The sequence below is a fragment of the Rhinolophus sinicus genome, linkage group LG01 (assembly GCF_036562045.2).
Source record: "Rhinolophus sinicus isolate RSC01 linkage group LG01, ASM3656204v1, whole genome shotgun sequence".
Taxonomy (NCBI): domain Eukaryota; kingdom Metazoa; phylum Chordata; class Mammalia; order Chiroptera; family Rhinolophidae; genus Rhinolophus; species Rhinolophus sinicus.
Genome location: NC_133751.1, coordinates 107,490,344 through 107,512,529, shown reverse-complemented (window position 1 = coordinate 107,512,529; position 22,186 = coordinate 107,490,344). Strand labels below are relative to the sequence as shown.

General features: G+C 35.4%; 1 protein-coding gene across 4 annotated transcripts in view; it reads right to left on the bottom strand.

Annotated features, from left to right (window-relative positions):
- Positions 1-22,186, bottom strand: part of GK5 (glycerol kinase 5) — a 91,064-nt gene that overhangs the window by 22,256 nt on the left and 46,622 nt on the right. For all 4 annotated transcript variants that reach the window (XM_019753590.2, XM_074334064.1, XM_074334071.1 and 1 more), the window contains 6 exons: positions 20,258-20,319; positions 20,103-20,176; positions 19,835-19,895; positions 18,368-18,494; positions 17,195-17,299; positions 877-971 (listed from right to left, as the gene is read on the bottom strand). In XM_019753590.2, the coding sequence (XP_019609149.1) occupies positions 877-971; positions 17,195-17,299; positions 18,368-18,494; positions 19,835-19,895; positions 20,103-20,176; positions 20,258-20,319 (524 nt within the window). The remainder of the gene's footprint in view (positions 1-876; positions 972-17,194; positions 17,300-18,367; positions 18,495-19,834; positions 19,896-20,102; positions 20,177-20,257; positions 20,320-22,186) is intronic.

Here is a 22,186-nt window from a genome sequence, read left to right as displayed (position 1 = left end):
TAATATTCACTGAAAAATCTAGTTAGGAAATATGGTATTTTTATACACTTAAAGTATTGTGATCTAATTCTTTTTCACTAGCTTCTAAATTCTATTACCCAAACTTTCAAATTTTGTACTTTTTGTAACTGATTGCCAGTGTATGGAATAGACTAGAAGGAAGAGAAATTTTTATTTTTTGAAAGGAAAAAGTATTTAGAGGAGGATTAAGAGGATGGATATAAGCTTTCTAAAAAAATAATAATAATAAGGAAATTTGTTCATAATAATATACCTGCAAAGAGTTTTTTAAAAAGTCTTTATACAATATGCTAATGTTAAAGTTAATAGCACAGACGTTTTAATTAAAAACAAAGTTAAATATTATAAAATCAAGGCTTTTACTGGGTTTACTTTTTGATTAAGCAAAGTTACCAATAATCTACCACAATAAGAAATTTAAATTTTTTTTTAAAGTTAATATAATTTATAAAGAACTGCAAAGTGTGTGTGCGCGTGTGCTTGTGTGTGTGTGTGTTTCTAATTCTCAATAGTATGCTTCCTCTAAGTACTGATATATTTTCCCTCCACTGCGAAATGGCTATTTTTGGTCATAATAAAGTAATCCTAGGTCTTATGTAAAAGTTCTGTGATAAGCCTGCCAAACTTTTGGTTTCCACAGGGATTGAGTTCTAAGCAGAAGCCAGTTGAATCTGTTCTGCTTTCTCATAAAATCCATATATGTCAAAGCAGTTTCTCAGCCCTAGAATGTACCTTTCACCTTAGTTGTGTTCAATGCTCAAATTTTCAGGTAAGAGGGTGGCAAATACATAATTTTGGGTGTGGGTATAATGAGAGAAATGTTTAATTGCCATTAACTTTAAAAAAAAACAATACCTGCAATCCATTAAAAGATGGAACAAAATAAACTCCTTCAGAATCTTCCAAACTTTTGGCCATTGTTTCAGTCTCAGCAGCATCTGTGAAAAGATCTGCAAACACAAAAACAAACAAACAAACAAACAACAAAAAACTCTAAAACAAAATGAAGGGTTGGGGAGGGACAAACAGAATTATGTTAAACGACTAGTATTTATCTACAGCCACATTATGAATATAATACGAAGCTCACTCACTTAAAAGCGTCAGCACAAAGCTCAGTTCGCCCTCATGCTATCTGGGCTCTCACAACGCACAGGTTTCCAAGCCCATGGAAGGGGCAAGGGACACAGACAGCCTTCTTACATAGGCTGGGGATGCAGCAAGCCTCACTTTTTCCTTTAAAGATATTCGGGCTGTTTAAAAAATCAATTCTGTGTGTTTTTTGGCATTAAAAACTGTATTCTCCTAAAGATAACACCCATTCCAGTTTTGTGATGAAAAGATCATCTACCTATAGTAACGAAGAGAATCAACTGAAATACTCCTCCATCTAATGGGTTCAACGAGGGGCAATAACAAACAGGTACACTGAAGGTCAATCTTTAAAAAACAAACAAGAAAGTCAAAATCCAATTCATTCAGTACGCTTTCTTCATTTAAGTATATCAGACACATGCAGGAAAATGCACCAGTACTAAGTGGGTGAATTTTCAGTGTGAATACATCCAGGTAACAGCACCAAGATCTTTGTTCAGCATCATGCTTGTGAGATGCATTCATTTTGTTACAAGTAGTTGTACTTATTTCATTCTCACCCCTGTGTCCTATGCCATTGTGTGACTATACACGATTTATTAAACTGTTCTACAGCTGATATGCATATGGATAGTTTCCAGGTTTTGGATAATATAAACATGCCACTTTCAACACTCGTGTACCTTCTTTTTGGTAAACACATGTAAACATTTATGTTAGTTGTATACCAAGGGATTAAACTGCTAGTCCTAGGCTCTTCACATTTAGGACTAGTTTTAGGCCTAGTTTTAGCAGATACTGCCAAATCGTTTTCCAAAGTGGTTCTACAATTTAAAGCTCCTGTCAGCAGTATGACAGTTCCAGATACCTCATATTCTTGCCAATAATTGATCCTGCCTATGTTTTCCATTTTAGCTATTTTGGTGCTGTTGCATGATGGTTTGATTTTGTATTTCTCTGTTGACTGATGAAGCTTCAATCTTTTTCACTGGCCATCTCGATATCCTTGTTTGTGAAGTGGGACTAAATGTGCATGGGGTACTGACAGCACAGATCAGAGACAAAAGCGCAGGAATCAGTCATAATAAATATTGCTGGATTTATACAGCCTTAATTAAGTTGGTCTTGTTATTATTATAATAAAGAATTGATTAAAGACAAGGACTTTAAGAAACACCTATATTAAAATTCAAGTTAATGATAATTCAATAACAATTGTAAATTTTACTCAAAATGAGTAATCACACCCATAAGGCACATTCATTACGTCAGTGTCTGGATAACACATCAAGATGTCTCTAGCACTTCAAAAACTAATATTAAAAAGAAAATATTGCTTTTGAAATCTATACTAACTAAAAATCATGTCCAAATGTCAACATTTTAAAATCAGATGTGGATTTTAGAGGGTTGGTTTGAGGAACATTTTTGGTAAACACATGAAGAAATGGGGGGGGAAAAAGAAATCTAGTTTATTCACATTCTTCACTGGTTGTCCCATTCTTGTTTGAAGAATTTCTCTGATCTTCCACTTAAACTGTTCTCAAATGACCTTACTGATGGAGTCTTTTGGAGTAAGTAGACTTTAGTCTGGCTCTCCCACTGAATGCAACTAAGAAGCCTGGATGGAATGCATGGATCAGCTATCTGAGGAACCAGAAGAAAAAGCCAGCAGGTGGACAGGAGAACTGTAAGGATCACCACACTGGCAGCAAGTTTCCTGTTTTGTTTTTTGTTTTGTTTTGTTTTTATTTTCTCTGATATCTTCTGGCCTAGACTCAGGGACAGCCTGAAACTGGAAACTTGGGTCTATACACTGGGTGCAAGTACGAAGAGCTTCTAAAGAAGCCTTTGCTTTCTGGTCTGAGGAGCAGGAGTCAGGAGTCTCTATGGAACAGAGAATGGGGAAATTACCCTTTGCATGCTTTTGAATTTTTTTCATTCTACATGAACAAGAGAGGAGAGAAGGAAGGAGGGAGGGAGGGAGGGAAGGAGGGAGGGAGAAAATGAGAACAGAGCTTCAGGGATCTTTAGGGATCTACGGGACAATAAAAAAGAAAAAAAGAAAAAAAATAAAAAGCCTAACATTTCTGTCATTTAAATTCCAGAAGGAGAGGACAAAGAATGCACTGCAGAAAAATTATTTGAAGAAAAAAATGTCTGTAAACTTTCCACAGTGGATGAAATATATAAATCTATAAATTCAAGAAGCTCAGCAAATTTCAAATAGGTTAAACACAAAGAAATTCATTCCCAGACACATCATAATAAAACTGAAAACTAAAAACTAAAGTCAAAGAAAAAGTTCTGAAAGCAGCCAGATTACATCTTGGGGAGCAAACATTCCAATGACTATGTTTCTCCTGAAAACTATGAAGGTTTAAACAACATCTTTTAAGTACTAAAGGAAAAGAATTCTGGGTTGTTCCTACAGCCAACAAAAATGTCCTTCAGGAATAAGACAGTATTTGATAATGGAAAATTAAGATAATTTCTTGCCAACAGACATTCTATAACAGAAATGCTAAAGAATATCTATATGCAAAAAAATAAAGAAGTGAAAAAGAACCACAACCTAAACCTCACACTTTACACAAACATTAACTCAAAATGTGTTCTACATCTAAATGTAGAACAGAAACTCTGAAACTTATCAGAAAACATAGGAGAAAAATCTGTGTGACTTTGTTTTGGCAAATACTTCTTAGATTTGACACCCAAAGCAAATCCATAAAACAAAAAAAATCGGTAAATTAAACTTCACCAACTTTTGTTCTGCAAAGGACACCGTTAAAATGAAAAGGTAAGGTACAATCAAGGGGAAATACCTGCAAATCACATATTCCAAAGAGGACTGTGTTCAGAATCAAAAAAGAACTCTTCAAACTCAACAGTAAGAAAACAATCCAATAAAAAATACATGAAAGATTTGAACAGATACTTCACCAAAGAAGATATATAGATGGCAAATACACTCATGAAAAGGTGTTTGACATCATCAGCCATTAGGGAAATGCAAATTAAAGACACAATAAAATAACATTACACACCCATTAGAATGGCTAAAATTTCAAAAACAAAAACAAAAAACAACCATATGAAGCACTGGAGTAACATGAACACACACTTTGCTGGTGAGAACATAAAATGGTATGGTCATTATGGAAAACAGTTTGGCAGGGTTATTTTTTTTTAACAAAGATAAACCCATACTTATTTGTGTGTATGTGTTTATATGACACATATAATACTGTGTTTACATGAGCCAGCAATCCCACTCTTAGATATTTCCCCTAGAAAATTAAATCTTATGCTCACACAAAATCTTGCACATTAATGTTCCTAGTGGTTTTATTAATAATCATCGAAAACTGGAAATAACAGTCCACATGTCCATCAGTGGGAGAAGGGATGAACAAACTGATTTATACAGATAGTAGAAAATCACTGCAAAATGAATGAACTATTGATACATACAAAAACATGGATGAATCTCAAAGGCATTAAGCTGAGTAAAAGAAACAATCTTGACTGATTATATACTCTGTGATTCCATTTACTAAAAATAAAATGGCAAAACTAGAAATGTAAGGATGGAGAAGAGGTTAGTTATCTAAAGAGGCAGGGAGACAGGATGAAGAGACATGGGAGAGAGCCAACTACTCTGAGAATGCCTTCTTTTACGGTTTTGACTTTGGGTGTTAAAATTCCACATTTAAAAAGATAAATGACATTTTTAAAAAGGATGCAGAGAGGGGGGAAATTAAGATTGAAAGATAACAGAAACAAATGAACCTAATTCTATTTCAAATTAATAAAATCACTGACAGGAAAAGAAAAAGAACTAAACCAAGTAACTTTTGAATAGCATGTTTTTTGCTGTTTTTTTAAATTGAAGTTTGTTGGGGTGACATAGGTTTCAATTCTGTAATACATCATCTACATATCACATTGTGTGTTCACCACCCAGAGTCAGTTCTCCTTCCATCGCCATGTATTTGATGCTGTTTATCCTAATCTACAACCCTCCTCTTTCCTTCCTTACCCTCTGATAACCACTGAACTATTGTCTATGTCTATGAGTTTTTGTTTCTTTGTTGCTTTCAGTTTTATATCTCACATATCAGTGAAATCATATGGTTCTCGACTTTTTTTGTCTGACTTATTTCGCTTAGCATAATAATCTCAAGATTCATCCATGTTGTCGCAAATGGCACTATTTCATCTTTTCTTATGGCAGAATAGTATTTGAAAACATTTATCCGTAAAGGTGTATGTGCTCCGATGTTCATTGCAGCTTTATTTATGGTGGTCAAGACATGGAAACAACCAAAGTGTCCTTCGATAGATGAATGGATAAAGAAGTTGTGGTATATATACACAATGGATAGCATGCTTTGACTATACATTCTTGAGATAAAGAAAACAATCCCTGCAAACAATCGTGAATTAATGTTGCTTGTTGTACTGGAATGGTCTAGTAATTCTGAAACTCTTCTGTATATACTTCAAGATTCAGGAAATGAGTATATACTATTAATGTTGTTGGGAGCCCAGGTCCTCAATGTAGAAAAAGGGAGACATAAATATAGAAAAAGAAAAGGTGAGCAAGGACCCTCAGGGGAAGTGGAGGTACAATATACGCTCAAGGGTTTTTCACACATGTGCACTCTCATGCGCACGAGTGCACCTCCCTCTCCCCACTCTCTTCCTCTCCCCCACCCCAGCTCTGCCGCAAGAGCCTAGAACCAATGATACCACAGTCATTGTTTTAAAATACCACTTCCTAAATTTTAATTTAAAAAAAAAAAAGGAGAAAGGACTCATTGGAAAAGTGACTAATTGCAGGGCAAAGATAGGAAAAATGCAAGATGATCTTAAAACATCTGTGCCCCAAACTAAGAAAGTGCTCAAAAAGTAACAGACACAGACATTTAAAAGACAGAAGCCAGTATGAGAGGATTCTCACCAGCCAAATCTGGGACAATTTGAGCATGAAAATAAATAAGAACTATACAAATTATAACCTGTTCAATGAAATAATAAACTATGATTTTTATACTAATAATATATAAGCAGGGGAGAAGGGAAAGCTCTCCTTCCTTATACACTAGAATGCTAACTAATAAATTTAGAGGCAATAATGAAGTTACAAAATATCATTTTGTAACCACCAGGGTGAAGACTGACCCAAGCCAAGAATCATCAATGAAGGCTAAATTTAGGAGACAGGGGAAGTCTGATGAGAAATGGGATATCTAGCTAGTCTCAAAGTATCTCCCCACATATTGTTTATCACACAAAAAACACAGTAATTATACAGTGGAGAAATCAGAAAACATCTTGTACCCAGGAACAAAACTTAGCAGAACCGAAGCTAATGGATACCTTGCATCTCCGCACATATATTCTGAGAAGGACAAAGTATCACTTAGGTAGGGTTTCAGCCAAAACTACATAACCTGGATCTAATCATGAGAAACCCAAATTGAAAGACATTTTATAAAATAACTAGTCTATATTCTTCAGAAATATCAATGCCATGAAAAACAACAAAAGCTGAGGAAACTGCTCCAGATTAAAGGAAATTATACAATAAGCAATCCTGGACTGGATCTTGTATTGAAAAAAAGTGTCATGAGGGACATTACTGGGACATCTGACAAAACTGGAATATGGACTATATAGACTTGATAAAGGTATTATATCCAATGTTAAACATTCTGAAGTTAATAACCATACTTTAGATATGTAAGAGAATATTCTTGTTCTTAGGAAATACACAGAAAAAGGACCATGATATATGCACTCTATTCTCAAGGAGCTCAGGAAATTATATATCCATCCTATAACATATAGGATAGATGGATGGATGGATGGATGGATGACAGGTAAGTATATAGAGAGAGCAATAAGGCAAAATGTTAAAAATTGGCAAATCTGAGGTAAAGGATATACAAGAGCTCTGTTCTATCTATTTTTACAAATTCAAGTTTGAAATTATTTCAAAATAAAAAGATAAAACAGTTCTCATTTTTGCTTCCCGCTATATATCTATATATACGCATACCTACTGCAACATATATAGCGTACTAATTCTTGGGAATTTTAAAGAGATCTAGTTTACCAATTTTACTTATTATTTTTCAATTTTATGATTTGTATATCTTTATATATCTTGGCTTGGAATTTTATTATGTTTCTCTCTGTTTTTCCTTATTAGTGGGCATTCATCATTTCCCCTAAGTGCTGTTTTTACAAGATTATGGTCATTTTCCTTATTTTTTGGACACTATGAAATTGTGTTTCAAATGTTTTCCTTGGCCCAGTGCTACGTAAGAAAAGACATTTCAAATTTCCATGCAGATAAGTACCATTCAAACACGGTTTTAACCATTCATCTCTAACTATATTATTACAGAACAGGCTGAGATATTCCACTCTTTTCTAAGTATGGCACTGAGAAGGGGTGTGTGTGTGTGCGCGTGTGTGTTTAGAAAGGGATTTATATGACCTTGAAATGAAGACATAAATGAACAGAAAGAAGAATGAAGAACAGAAGAAATGTACATTTTTCTGGTCTATTCTTGACCAGCAATTTGCCCCATCACACATCATGGAATTAAAAGCACATATGGAAAGAAAACAAAAAAGAAATACTATTTAGAAACATTTCACAGTAACATACTTTCTTTTATATAACAACCATACACACACATAGAATCTTTAAGCCTAGTTTAATTAGGGGGTCATTTTACTACACATTAAGATCATTTCAAAACCTTCAAAGAGGATCTAATACCAGTCCTGCTCAAACTCTTCCAAAAAATTGAAGAAGAGACAGTACTCCCTAACTCATTTTATGAGGCCAACATTACCCTGATACCAAAACCTGGTAAGGACAACACAAAAAAAGAGAACTACAGACCAATATCTCTAATGAATACAGATGCAAAAATCCTAAACAAAATTCTAGCAAATCAAATGCAACAATGCATTAAAAAGATTATTCATCACGACCAAGTGGGGTTCATCCCTGGGGCACAAGGATGGTTCAACATCCGCAAATCCATCAATGTGATACATCACATAAACAAAACAAAGGACAAAAATCATATGATTACATCAATTGATGCAGAAAAAGCATTTGACAAGATACAACATCCATTTATGATTAAAACACTTAATAAAATAGGTATGGAAGGAAAATATCTTAACATAATAAAGGCCATATATGACAAACCCTCACCTAATCTCATAATTAACAGTGAAAAACTGAAGCCCTTTGCTCTACGTTCAGGAACACAACAGGGCTGTCCCCTATCACCTCTGCTTTTCAGCATAGTGTTGGAAATCCTCGCCAGAGCAATCAGGCAAGAGAAAGAAATAAAAGGCATCCAAATTGGGAATGAAGAAGTTAAATTGTCACTCTTTGCAGATGACATGATGCTATATATAGAAAACCCTAAAGACTCCACCAAAAAGCTATTAGAAACAATCAACGAATACAGTAAAGTTGACAGCTACCAAATCAACGTACAAAAGTCCACTGCATTCCTATTACTAACAATGAAATCTCAGAAAAAGAAACAAACAAACAAAAAACAGTTCCTTTTGCAATTGCAGCAAAAGAATAAAATACCTAGGCATAAACTTAAGCAAGGAAGTGAAAGACCTATATGCTGAAAAGTACAAGACATTTTTAAAAGAAATTGAAGAAGACACAAAGAAATGGAAAGACATTCTGTGCTCATGGATTGGAAGAATCAACATAGTTAAAATGGCTATATTATCAAAAGCAATATACAGGTTTAATGCAATCCCCGTCACAATCCCAATGGCATTTTTTAAAGAAATAGAAGGAAAAATCATCAGATTTGTTTGCAACCACAAAAGACCCCGAATACACAAAGCAATCTTAAGAAAAAAGAACAATACTGGAGGTATCACATTCCCTGACTTTAGCTTGTACTACAGGGCTACAATAATCAAAACACCATGGTATTGGCAGAAACAGACACACAGACCAATGGAATAGAATTGAGAACTCAGAAATAAAACCACATAAATATGGACAGATAATTTTTGACAAAGAAGCAAAAAACATACAATGGAGAAAAGACGGCTTCTTCAATAAATGGTGCTGGCAGAGTTGGAAAGCCATGCGCAAAAGAATGAAACTGCACTGCTATCTGTCACCATGTCCCAAAATTAATTCAAAATGGATAAAATACTTAAGCATAAGACCTGAAACAATAAACTGCGTAGAAGAAAATATAGGTATTAAACTTATGGACCTTGGGTTCAAAGAGCATTTTATGAATCTGACTCCAAAGGCAAGGGAAGTGAAAGCTAAATTAAATGAATGGGACTATATCAAACTTAAAAGCTTCTGCACAGCAAAAGAAACCATCAACAAAATAAAGAGGAAACCAACTGAATGGGAGAAAATTTTTGCAAACAGTACCTCCGATAAGGGGCCAATATCCAAATATACAAGGAACTCATTCAACATAACAATAAAAAAACAAACAACCCAATTGAAAAATGGGCAGAGGACCTGATGAGACATTTCTCCAAAGAGGACATACAAATGGCAAATAGACATATGAAAAAATGCTCAACATTACTAATCATCAGAGAAATGCAAATAAAAACCACAATGAGATATCACCTCACCCCATTCAGAATGACTATCATCAACAAGACAAATTGTAACAAGAGTTGGAGAGGCTGTGGAGAAAAACTAACCCTCATACACTGTTGGTGGGAATGCAGACTGGTGCAGCCGTTATGGAAGGCAGGGTGAGGTTCCTCAAAAAATTACGAATAGAATTGCCATTTGACCCAGCAATCCCTCTCCTGGGTAGCTACCCAAAAAATCTGAAAACATTTAGAGATAAAGACACGTGTGCTCCAATGTTCATTGCAGCTTTGTTTACGGTGGCCAAGACATGGAAACCACCAAAATGTCCTTCGATAGATGAATGGATAAAGAAGTTGTGGTATATACACAATGGAATACTATTCTGCAGTAAGAAAAGATGACATAGGAACATTTGTGACAATATGGATGGATCTTGAGAGTATGATGCTAAGCGAAATAAGTCAGACAGAAAATCAGAGAACCATGTGATTTCACTGATATGTGGTATATAAACCAAAAGCAACAAAAGAACAAGACAAACAAATGAGAAACAGAAACTCATAGACACAGACAATGGTTTGGTGGTTGCCAGAGGGTAAGGGGGCTGGGGGGTGGGGGGTGGGAGATGAGGGTAAGGGGGATCAAATATATGGTGATGGAAGGAGAACTGACTCTGGGTGATGAACACACAATGGGATTTATAGATGATGTAATACAGAATTGTATACCTGAAATCTATGTAATTTTACTAACAATTGTCACCCCAATAAATTTAATAAAATTAAAAAAAAGATTACAAATAATAGAATTACCGTATGACCCAGAAATCCCTCTCCTGGGTATCTACCAAAAGAATCTGAAAACATTCATACATATAGACAAGTGTGCTCCAATGTTCAGTGCAGTTTTATTTACAGTGGCCAAGACATGGAAACAACCAAAATGTCCTTCGATAGATGAATGGATAAAGAAGTTGTGGTATATATACACAATGGAATACTATTCAGTGGTAAGAAAAGATGATATAGGAGCATTTGTGACAACATGGATGGATCTTGAGATTATAATGCTAAGCGAAACAAGTCAGACAAAAAGCAGAGAATCATATGATTTCACTGATACGTGGTATATGAACCAAAAACAACAAAAGAACAAGACAAAAAAATGAGAAACAAAAACTCACCTGAAATCTATGTAACTTTACTAACAATTGTCACCTCAATAAACTTTAATTATAAAAAAAGAAAGATCATTTCAATCTCTGAAATGGATATCCAAAATTATGTTCTTAATTCATGTAAATAAAGTGTTTAACACTGCAATAAGAAAACTTAAATTAGTTTGATATAAGAGCAGTTCAAGTAAAATAGAACGAGAAGTGGCCTCCATATATACATATATACAGGCCAACGTTTTATTTGAAACATACCCTATTTGTATACTTTGCTTTCTCCTTGTTGAGATCTTTGTTCTATTTCCCGTTGGCTGGAGTATTTCCTCAGGTAATTTCCTCAGAAAGTATACACTGCCTGTCCAGGAAATGTCTGTTTTGTACTTAATAAGAATAATATCTTACCCCATCGTTTTTTGTTTGTTTCCATTTGAATATCTTTTTCCATCCCTTTACTTTCTGTCTGTGTGGGTCTTTCAATCTGAAATGAGTGTCTTGTAGGCAGCATATGTAAGTGCCTTGTTTTCTTATCCATTCAGCTCTCTTATATCTTTTGATTGGAGCATTTAATCCATTTATATTGAAAGCAATTGTTGATAGATATGTAGCTATTGCCATTTTATTATTCATAATTATTTCCCCTCCATTAAAGAAGTCCCTCTAACATTCCTTGTAATACTGGTTTGGTGGTGATAAACTCCTTTAGCTTTTTCTTGTCTGGGAAGCACTATCTGTCCTTCGATTTTAAATAATAGCCTTGCTGGGCAGAGTACCCGTGGTTGTAGGTCCTTGCTTTTCACCACATTGAATATTTTGTGCCAATCTCTTCTGGCCTGCAAAGTTTCTGTTGAGAAATCAGCTGACAATCTTATGGGGGGCAGCCTGGCGATGATGGAAGAATGGATAAAGAGGAGATGGTACAAATATACAACGGAATATTATTTGTCCATGGAAAGGAATGGGTTCTTGCCACCTGAAGCAGCATAGATGGACCTGGAGGGTATTGTGCTGAGTGGAGTGTCAGACAGAGAAAGACAGATGCAATGTGATTTTGCTTATATGTGGAATCTAAAGGAAAAATATAACAAAATAACATATTGATACAGAAAACATTTTGATGGTTGCCAGATGGGAAGAGGGTTGAGGGGTGGTGAGTGAAAAAAGGGAAAGAGATTAAGAAGTACAAATTGGTAATTACAAAATAGTCATGGGGATGTAAAGTATAAGGAATATAATCAATAATATGGTAATAACTAAGTATAGTGCCAGGTGGGTACTAGATTAGTCAGGGGGATCACTTTTACTTTTTTTTAAATTAAAGTTTATTGGGGTGACAATGGTTAGTAATGTCACATAGGTTTCAAGATCACTTCTTAAATTATATAAATGTCTAACCACTATGCTATACACCTGAAATTAATATAAAAATCTTAGGTTAGTGCGAAAGTAATTGCTGTTTAAAAGGTTAAAAATAACTGCAAAAAACACAATTAATTTTGCACCAACCTAATAATACTGAATGTCAACTGTAATTGAAAAATTTTAAAAGGGGGGAAAATGTGAAGGGGAATAAGAGGTCCAAATTTCCAGGTATAAACAAATAAGTCATGGGGATGTAATGTACAAAATGGGAATATAGTCAATAATATTGTGATAGCGTGGTACAGTGTCAGATGGTTGCTGGTATATCATGGTGACCACTTCTTTAGATATATAAATGTTGAATAACTGTGGTATTCACCTGAAACTAATATAATAAATAAAGATATCTTAGAAAGGTGCTGGGATATTGGCTCATTGTTTTTTTTCTGTAATGTGGAGATGTTGTTCCATTTTCCAAAGTTTATAAGTAACTTCCATGCCAGTCTGAGTGTTTACAAATAAATTGTTCTTCTTGTCTTGAAGCTTTTCTTTATTTTCGGGATTCTGACAATTCATCTACATATCACTGCCTTAGTTTGTCTCTATCTCTCTTTTTTTTTAACTTAGTAAGACATTTCAGTCTGAAAATTCAGGTCTTTCTTCGGGTTAGGGAAGTTTATTTTCAATTATTTCTTTAATTTTCACATTCTCATAATTCCAGTTCCATAATTATATTTTCATATTCCAGTAAAGAGACTATTATGCACACAGTTTTTTCTTTGATTTTTCCTCTATATCCCTTACCTTTCAGGTGTTTTTTTTTCCTTTTTAAATTCTCCCTGATTCCTATTTGGGTTTTCAGCACTGTCAATTTTATGTTTTATTAATTTTTTTTACATTTTACATATCATGATTTTTGTGCTTTGAAATTCTTGTTTCCCCAACATTTCTTTGCAGTACTTTCTTTTGTTCCTTTATGTTTCGGTTTAGTTGGTGTTATTTTAATCTTCCGTTTGTTCCATTACGTCAGCCTCTGCAGGAGCCACCTGCTGTGTTTCACTGAACTTGGTCCCCCTCCTTCAGGGTGCTCTATGCTCTTAAATACTCTGTGCTCTCTTTCAGGTCAGGCTTATGGGATTGGCAGGCAGTGAGAGGTAAGGCCGTGAACGCCCTCGGGTTTCTCTAAGTATGAGAAAGATTAGACCTCGCCCATCAGCCTGGAAGAGGCGCAGTTTAGACGGAACAGTAGTGAGGTCCGCTCTCCCAGGGATGGGCCAGGCCAGCACCTTCCTCTTCACGTGTTGAGAGGTTTCTCTCTCGGTTCGGGAGGCTACGTAGATGCACAGAGCACATCCTGAGGGTCCTTCCAGACTCAAGTATTTCCATCACTAACACTAGGTGGCGCCATCTACAGACCCAGATCTGTACAGTGTACCCGAGAACTCAAGGCGTAACACCTGTTTGGGCTCCACTCCAGCTTCAGCAGCGAGCCTTACTCATCTTGCTGTTTGTCATCCCAGCAGGAAGCAAGAGGGAGGCAGGGCCATGAACTAAGCCCTACTCACTAGCAGTAACGCAACTATTCACCAACCACCTAGAATTAGTTCATATTTGAGAAAATGTTTATCTCCTCTCCTCTAATGAGGGATGCTATATCTCTCTTGGGAAAATACCCAGAGAGAAGGAACCAGTTTCCTTTATTTCTAGTAAACAAGAGTCCTGGGTAATTTTAAATGTGTCTTATGGGGATTGCCTGGAGTAGGCAGATGTGACATGTAGCAATTAAAAGTGGCACTACTAAGGAAAAGATGTCCCTTGACTCATGTTACTGGAGGATGGCAGCGATGGGAACTCCCTCAGTTATAGAGAAGAAATGGGGCATTCTTTCAGTGCCTTACACAGGTCACACTGGGGTCTTCCTCTCTGGTCCTCTCTGTGTGGACTGTTCCATGACCAGCTGCCTCTCCCATCTGCCCCACCACTCTTATTCTTCCTCCTGGGCTCAGCTGAAACATTACTTCTTTAAAGAAACATTCAGGTTCTCCAGTTAGACAAAGCTCTCCGTTTAAAGAGATCATTGATCCCACAACTACTTGTCCTTCCTCGTACATAACAGTAATTTTTTTCAATTGTTCATTTAATATGTGTCTTTCCTGCTAGACTGTGACCTCCAGGAGGGCAGGGAGTATCTGTCTTATTCATGGTGTCCTCCTAGCACGTACAGTTCCAGGCACATACTAAGCACACAATTACTTGTTAACTGAATACAAGCTGGAAGACATAAAAATAATTGTAAGATTGAGCTAGCAAAATAGAACAAAGAAGTGAAGGGAAGCAGAAATGGACCAAATTACAAAGAAAAGAGATGATAATGTAGGGACCCAAATGTGGCCATTAACGTAAGAGGCTAAAAAAAAAGTGAGAGAGAACTACCCTGTGTGAAAAAGATTAAGAAAATAAATCTAAAAATCAAGATGAAACTGTTTTAAAACAGCTTTTATGCCTGAGCCTGAGTTGTACAACTCAGTAGAGACATGGAAGGAAACCACCATTCAGAATGGACCAAGTCCAGCAAGTCATGCAAAGATATAAAGGCTCAGATTACACACCTTCAAGAAAATGACAGGGTTACTCAGACTCTTAGTGCTGTGTTTCTCCTGAATGATGTAGTTATTTTTCCGATACACCCATTAAAGTGAATTCTCAGAATAGAAAGAGACACATTCAAGTAAATGTCAACTTTCTGTATGAATTTCAGACAGACACATACCAGTAACATTTAGCTAAGCCGATCATTGAAATTTCAAAGTAAATAATTCAACTCTGAATTCTCTCTCCCTCCAGTTGGACCAACAGTCCTGTTTTCCTGCCAGAGATGGGGCACACCTTCAGGAGGGGCTTGTGTCTCTCCCGGAAATCACATCACTTTTTTAGGTCAGGGTCCCTTAGCTCCATCTCCCAGGAAAGAGTTTTCATCACTTAAAAATCACAAAGGATGAGCCTCAACCCAGTTGGACAGTGAAAATGATTCTCACTGACATATGCACAGGCAACTCGGGGATGATTTTTTTCTTAATGATGAATGTGAAATTATTCCACTCTTTCTTTGCATCTTCTGGGAAGGTGCAAAATTAATGAAAGGTATAACTAAGAGAGAAGAAGTATTCGTATGTAACCTATAAGTTTCTATTTCTGATAATCAGGAGTTATCTAAAGACACATGTCCAAAAAATTAAAAGAAGTACATTTAAGGAGAAGTCTTTTAAGTGATAAAAAGCTGTGAGATAAACATTTTTTGGTTAATAAGTAATCTTATGCTTATCATGCAGGTGAAGGCTTATAGACAAAGAGAATGAAAGGAAGAAAGAAAGAAATGAATTGACGTATTCCTCCTGGAGTGTATGTTTTCTGCCAATAGAATTAGCTTTGTCTTTAAATATACTAGCTTAGTTCAAATCAGCAAAGTAGGAAGTCAGAGTTTGCTCCACAATTAACTCACCAGAGATAACTACTGCTAACACTTTGGTATGTAACCTTTCACAATTTATGCATAAAACATGGTTATATAATATACAGGCTGGGCATTATTTATAGAAGCCAAAGGAGGAAACAACCCAAATGTCCATCGACTGATTAATGGGTAAAGAAACTGTGGTCTGTCCATACAATGGGATATTACTCAGTCCTAAAAAGAAGTAAAATACTGACTCCTGCTACAACATGGATGAATTTTGAAAAGATTATGCTGAATGAAAGAAGCCAGTTACAAAACACTACATGTTATATGATTCCAACCATATGAAATGTCCAGAACAGGCAAATCCACAAAAACAGAAAGTAGATTAATGGGAGCTTAGGTGGGTGGAACAGGGAGTCACTAACAATAGGTATGTGGGTTTCTTTTGGGGGAACAAAAATGTTCTCAAATGAGACTGTGGTGATGGTTGTACAATCCCGTGAAATTACTTTAAAACATTGATTATACACTTTAAATAGATGAATCATACGGTATGTAAATTGTATCTCAATAAAGCTATGTTTTTAAAAAGCACAAAATATTTACACAGGCAAATGCTTCATCCCCTCCTTAACGTATAATAGACAATATTTCATGTCAATAAGATATGCAACTACAGTGTTATTTGTGGCTGTACAATGTTCCACTCCATAGATACACGGACAGTCACTTATTTAATGCTTTATTATTAGGTAGGATCTTATTTCCAATTGATCTATTAAACAACCTATGTATACACATCTTTGCACACCTGCCGGATTGCTTTCTTAGGAAACAAAAAATAGAACTGTGGGCAAAGAGTCCGCACTCTATAAAATCACACATATTGCCTGGTCTTCCTCCAGAAAGGCCATACTAATTAACATTCATCCCCCTGGAAAACATAATTGTTTTTTCCTCTACATTCTCACCAATGTTGAGCATATCGAACTAATTAAGCTCTGACAATGATAGGTGACATTAATTTTATACGTGTATTTCTTTGATTTTTGAATTTGAACAGCATTTTTAAAGTCATTTGATTTATGAAATACCTATACCTATACCTTTGTCCGTTTTTTGTCATCTTTATTAATTTTTCTGACATATGCTACAAATGGTTCTTACCAGTTTGTCTTTTAACTTTGTTTATAGCATCTCTCTTCCTAGTCATTCTAATAGTTTATATACTTAAGTCTATTATTCTTTATGGTATCTGGCCTTAACACCTAGCCTTTTACAACATCCCAATATCATAAAAATAACATTCTACATTTTCTTCTAGCACATGTCATTTTATGTTTCATTTGAACAATCCATTCATTCCCTACTGATCTGCAACCCTGTGGCATTCTTGAATTCTTTAAGTCTGGCCTTTGAAATCTGGTCATAGAGGACTTACCTAACTGCTGGGCCCATTTTATGGCAGTGCCGGTGTCTCCTGCATTGCCTTCAGCTAAGCATACAACCTCTTGCCCAATCTTCCACCCAATTAATGGATAAAAGCCTTTAAAAAAAATGTAAGTCATATAACATTATTCATTGCAGAGGCGTCTACAACGAAACAATCTGATTAACTAAAAAATGAACAAAGTGGCTCTGAAGTCAGAATGCCTGGGGTCAAATCCCAGTCCTCTCTCATTTAGTAGCTGTGGTCTTACAAGTTTCTAACCTCTTAGCCTCAGTTTCCTCAACTGTAAAATGGTCTACCTCAGAGCGCTCTTGTGAGAATAAACTGAGTTAATACATAAAAAAGAATCTAGCACAGTGCCTGGCATATAATATGAACTTAAACATTAGCTTTTATTAGCCATAGGCATACCTATGTCTCTAGAAACAAAAAAAAACCAATATTTTAATTAAGAAATAAAAGGTTATCATGAGATTGTTTTGCTTGAGGACTGTCTTATATATTACATTTATCTGTGATTTCTCAAAAAGGCTCCTAAGCAGAAGCAACCTAATGCAATGATCAACATTTTCTAGCTTCCATTTTCCCAGTTAGGGGAAAAGAAAAAGCTTTAGCGGTGATGGTAGATAGGAAAAAGATTTTCAAATCCACCTCTTAGAAACCATATTAGGGGACCAGACTAAGAGGTCCCAGCCATCCTGGGCGTGGTTACATCACCTAGATTTCTTGGTTTGTACATCCCAGGATTTCTCCCCCCAGGGAGAACAAATTTTCAGCAATTGTCATTAAACCCTAAATACGCATGCATCACTAGTTGATAACTACCACCTCAAAATAATTCACAAAAAGAGGAAAAATTTCTAACACATAAAAGAAATTTTGGAGGTCTAGAAAGACATTTTAAACACATATAATATGTATTATAGGTACATTTTTGAAAAGCTAACCAATATACCCTAATCCTTCTGAATTTTTCCCTTAACATCTCTCTCATTGCTTATGGTTTTAATGTAAAGATAAAAGGGAAATAGGGATTGTCTCTAAGAATAATGAAAAATATGTTAGAGAATATCCTTAATGTAAAATGGGAAAATAGTGTCATGAAAGTTAAATATGCAAAAGGTGGTATGTTATTGATACACAGGATAAATTATAACTATTTACCTCCAACACTCTGTTGAGGGTTATTTCCAGTATTAATATCCAAAAATGTCCCAGTCCCCATGGTTAATTTCACATCTCCTGTCTGGAAGCAGCACTCTCCAAACATGGCTGACTGCTGGTCCGCGACCTGCCAATCATGTTCACAGGTAAGATCTTTGGGCCCTGAGCAGTGAGTGGCCCATTTCACTGTATCCCACTGTCTCACTTAATTCTCATGGTTCAACATTTTCTTTCCTTTTTCATTTTCCTTAAAAAGAATCTTGGGAGAGAACAGGGAACAACAACTATAGGATAAGAGTCTCTCTAAGACTAACCTACTTCATGAGTATTAAGTATCATAGAATTAATCTTAGAAATAAAGGTCAGAATAGAAATTATGCAAAAAATAAACCAAGATTTTTTGTTCACATCTTACAAGTGGTTTCATTCAGTAGTCAAAATAACTGACCTCACTAATTTCTCTTTTAATAAGAGTGACAGGTGTACGCTTAATTATAAATAGATGTTAATTCAAAACCATACATCTCCCAACTATACATTTCTGTTAAAAGAAAAACAGTAACACTTTGTTAATATATTTAAGTGTAGATACACATTCAGCAATATTTTAAGGACCAAAACTCATCTGAAGAAACCTTTCTCAGTAATCTATAATTCTTCCAGCCATACTTTAATATAAACCTGAGCCTACCCCTAGATTGAATAAAACTGGTCCTCTCTAAATGACCAGGAATTTGTTAACTTAGGAATTAAATTCCCCTTCCTTCACCTTGTTCCTCCACCTACTGTGGCGACTGTCCATCTAGGGACAGATTGTTCGGTATCTCCTGATTACGCTTTACAGGAAGTTGAAGGCAAGGTCTACACATCCTCTGAATCAGGTGGTAAATCTTTGGGATTCTCCAAGTTCCAACTGCCTCATCCAGCCAAAGTGAAAGAGTGTAATCAAAGAACCCTCATAAACCAGAAACAGCTAATTTTTCACTCTTCCACGAGCCTCTCTACTGATAGATGCTGGCTAAGGATTTATAAAATGTAAATACAACTTGCTTCTTTATCTGCCCTATCATTGTTTGTGGTTACATTTTATCAAATTTAAACTTTGAAATTTATCAAATTGGCCCTATTACTCATACTTTTTATCTCAGACTATCAAATATTAAAAAACATTACTCAGAATACAACATTTAAAAAAAGTTAACAGTTTTCTGAAAAACAATACATAGAAAAGTCAGAAAAGGTTATAAAGTGCTTCCATGATGGAAGACTGGCCCAGCAGATCCCCTTTCCAGAATACAGAGAATGCTTCTAATTATATCCAGGGTGCTTTAACTTAAAAAGAAAAAAAATATACTTTAATTTTATTCTACAAGGACATTTTGTGTCTCTTATATCTAACTCCAAATATTTATATATACTCATTTACTTTATACTATACAAGGAAAAACTCTCCAATTTTCTACTTACCAAGGCCATTATTGGTATAGGTGTACCAAATATCTCCTCATCCACTGATCCAAAATTGTAGCTTCAAATAAAATTGATTTAAAAAAAAGTTACAGTTCTAGAAATCTTAATTCTAAAATTCAGCAAATTGTTTTTAGCATAGACCAAAAAGTTATATAACGTAGGTTCATTAAGTTACCTCAACATGTAATAAAATGCTTTTTCCCCACTTAAAGTAAAGGAATTCAGGGGCACTTTTGCTGGTTTCATGTCCAGTGTTTGTTATTACCTGGTATCCCTCACAGGAGGCAGGAGAGAGAGTGGTATCGAAAGCAGAGAGGTAACGAGCCCGCTCCAACACATCTGAGCATAGAAATATGTCATCAGAATCCCAATAAAATTACACAAAAATTGATGATTCAAAATGCAGGAAAGAAATTTTACCTCATATGGGTCAAAAAGTCCAGTTGTACTGGCATTTGAAAAGTCCGTGGCAAATTCAGAACCTAAATTTACATTGGAAATTATGTATTATTATCAGGTAGTATAAATAAAGACGTATCCCTAGTTTATAATCTAGAACTCTTCTGGCCTGCAAATTCATTCCAAAATGTATATTCCCAGTGTAAAGTCTCCAAAGCAACTTCCCACTTAATCTTTATGACTGTTATAATTTACAAAAGCACTTTCATATACATTGTCATATCATGATTGCCAGTTAAAAGATGAGGAAAAGGGTTCAGAGATGCAATTTTTCAATGGAGATATTAAAGATTTATATATAAATAACAGCACAGAAATATTAATTTAAATATATGCTTTGATTACAACTGTAAAAATGAGCTATGCATGCGGATAAGAACCAGTTAATTTTAAAAAATTTATTTTCAATTAACATTGACATAGAATATGTTAGTTTCAGGTGTACAAAACAGCATAGTGATTAGACATTTATCTACCTCACAAGGTGATAATCTCAGTAAGTCTATTAAACATCTGACATTGTATATAGTTATCACAATACTATTGACTATATTTCCTATGCTGTACTTCACATCTCCACGACTATTTTTTTCAATCATAGCTGGCATTCAATATTATTTTATATTATTTTCTGGTGTACAGCAGGGTGGTTACACATTTATGTAATTTATGATGTGATCCCCCTGAAAAATCTAGTACCCATCTGACACTATATATGGTTATTATCGTATCATTGACTATATTCCCCATACTGTAATTTACTATTTTATAACTACTAATTTGTGCTTCTGAATCACTTCATCTTTCTCACGAGGCCACCCAACTCCCCTCCCATCTAGCAACCATCAGTTTGTTCTCTGTATCTATGAGTCTGTTTCTGTTTTTGTTCATTTTATTCTTTACATTCCACATATAAATGAGATCATATGGTATTTGTCTTTCTCAGTCTGACTTATTTCACCTAGCATAATACTATCTAGGTCCATTCAGGTTATTACAAATGGTTAAGATTTCATTCTTTTTTATGGTAGAATAACACTCCATTGTATATATGTACCAAAATTTCTTTATGCAATTGTCTGTTGATGGGCATTTCCTTTGCTTCCATATATTGGCTATTGTAAATAGCGCTGCAATGAATATAGGTCTTAAAATTAAGTTTGTGAACTTTGTTGCAATGATGTTGCTAACTTTTTTTGATACTAGAGGGATTATTCATTATTAACTTGTACCACTTGACAAACAGTTAATCAAGTTTACTATTTGGAAGTTTTGAAAAGGCTGCATGAAAAAGTTAGACGACCTGAACTTTTCACCAACAATTCATGGCTCTTGCCTCATGACAATGCACCAGCTCACACGGCGCTGTCTGTGAGGGAGTTTTTAGCCAGTAAACAAATAACTGTATTGGAACACCCTCCCTACTCACCTGATCTGGCCCCCAATGACTTCTTTCTTTACCCCAAGATAAAGGAAATATTGAAAGGAAGACATTTTGATGACATTTAGGACATCAAGGGTAATACGACAACAGCTCTGATGGCCATTCCAGAAAAAAAGTTCTGAAATAAATTTGAAGGGTTGGCTGGCACTGGCATCGGTGCATAGCTTCCCAAGGGGAGTGCTTTGAAGGTAACCAGCACTCCCCTTGGGAAGTGATTCAGCAATGAGGTATGCAGCACTTTTTCTAAGAGGAGTTTGTGAACTTAATTGTCAGATCTTTTCTTGAACTAGTGTTCTGGATTTCTTTTCAAATTAGCATTCCGGATTTCTTTGGATAAATACCCAGAAGTGGAATTGCTGGGGCATAAGGTAGTTCTATTTGTAATTTTTGAGGAAACTCCCTACTGTTTTCCATAGTGGCTGCACCAATTTACAATCCCACCAACA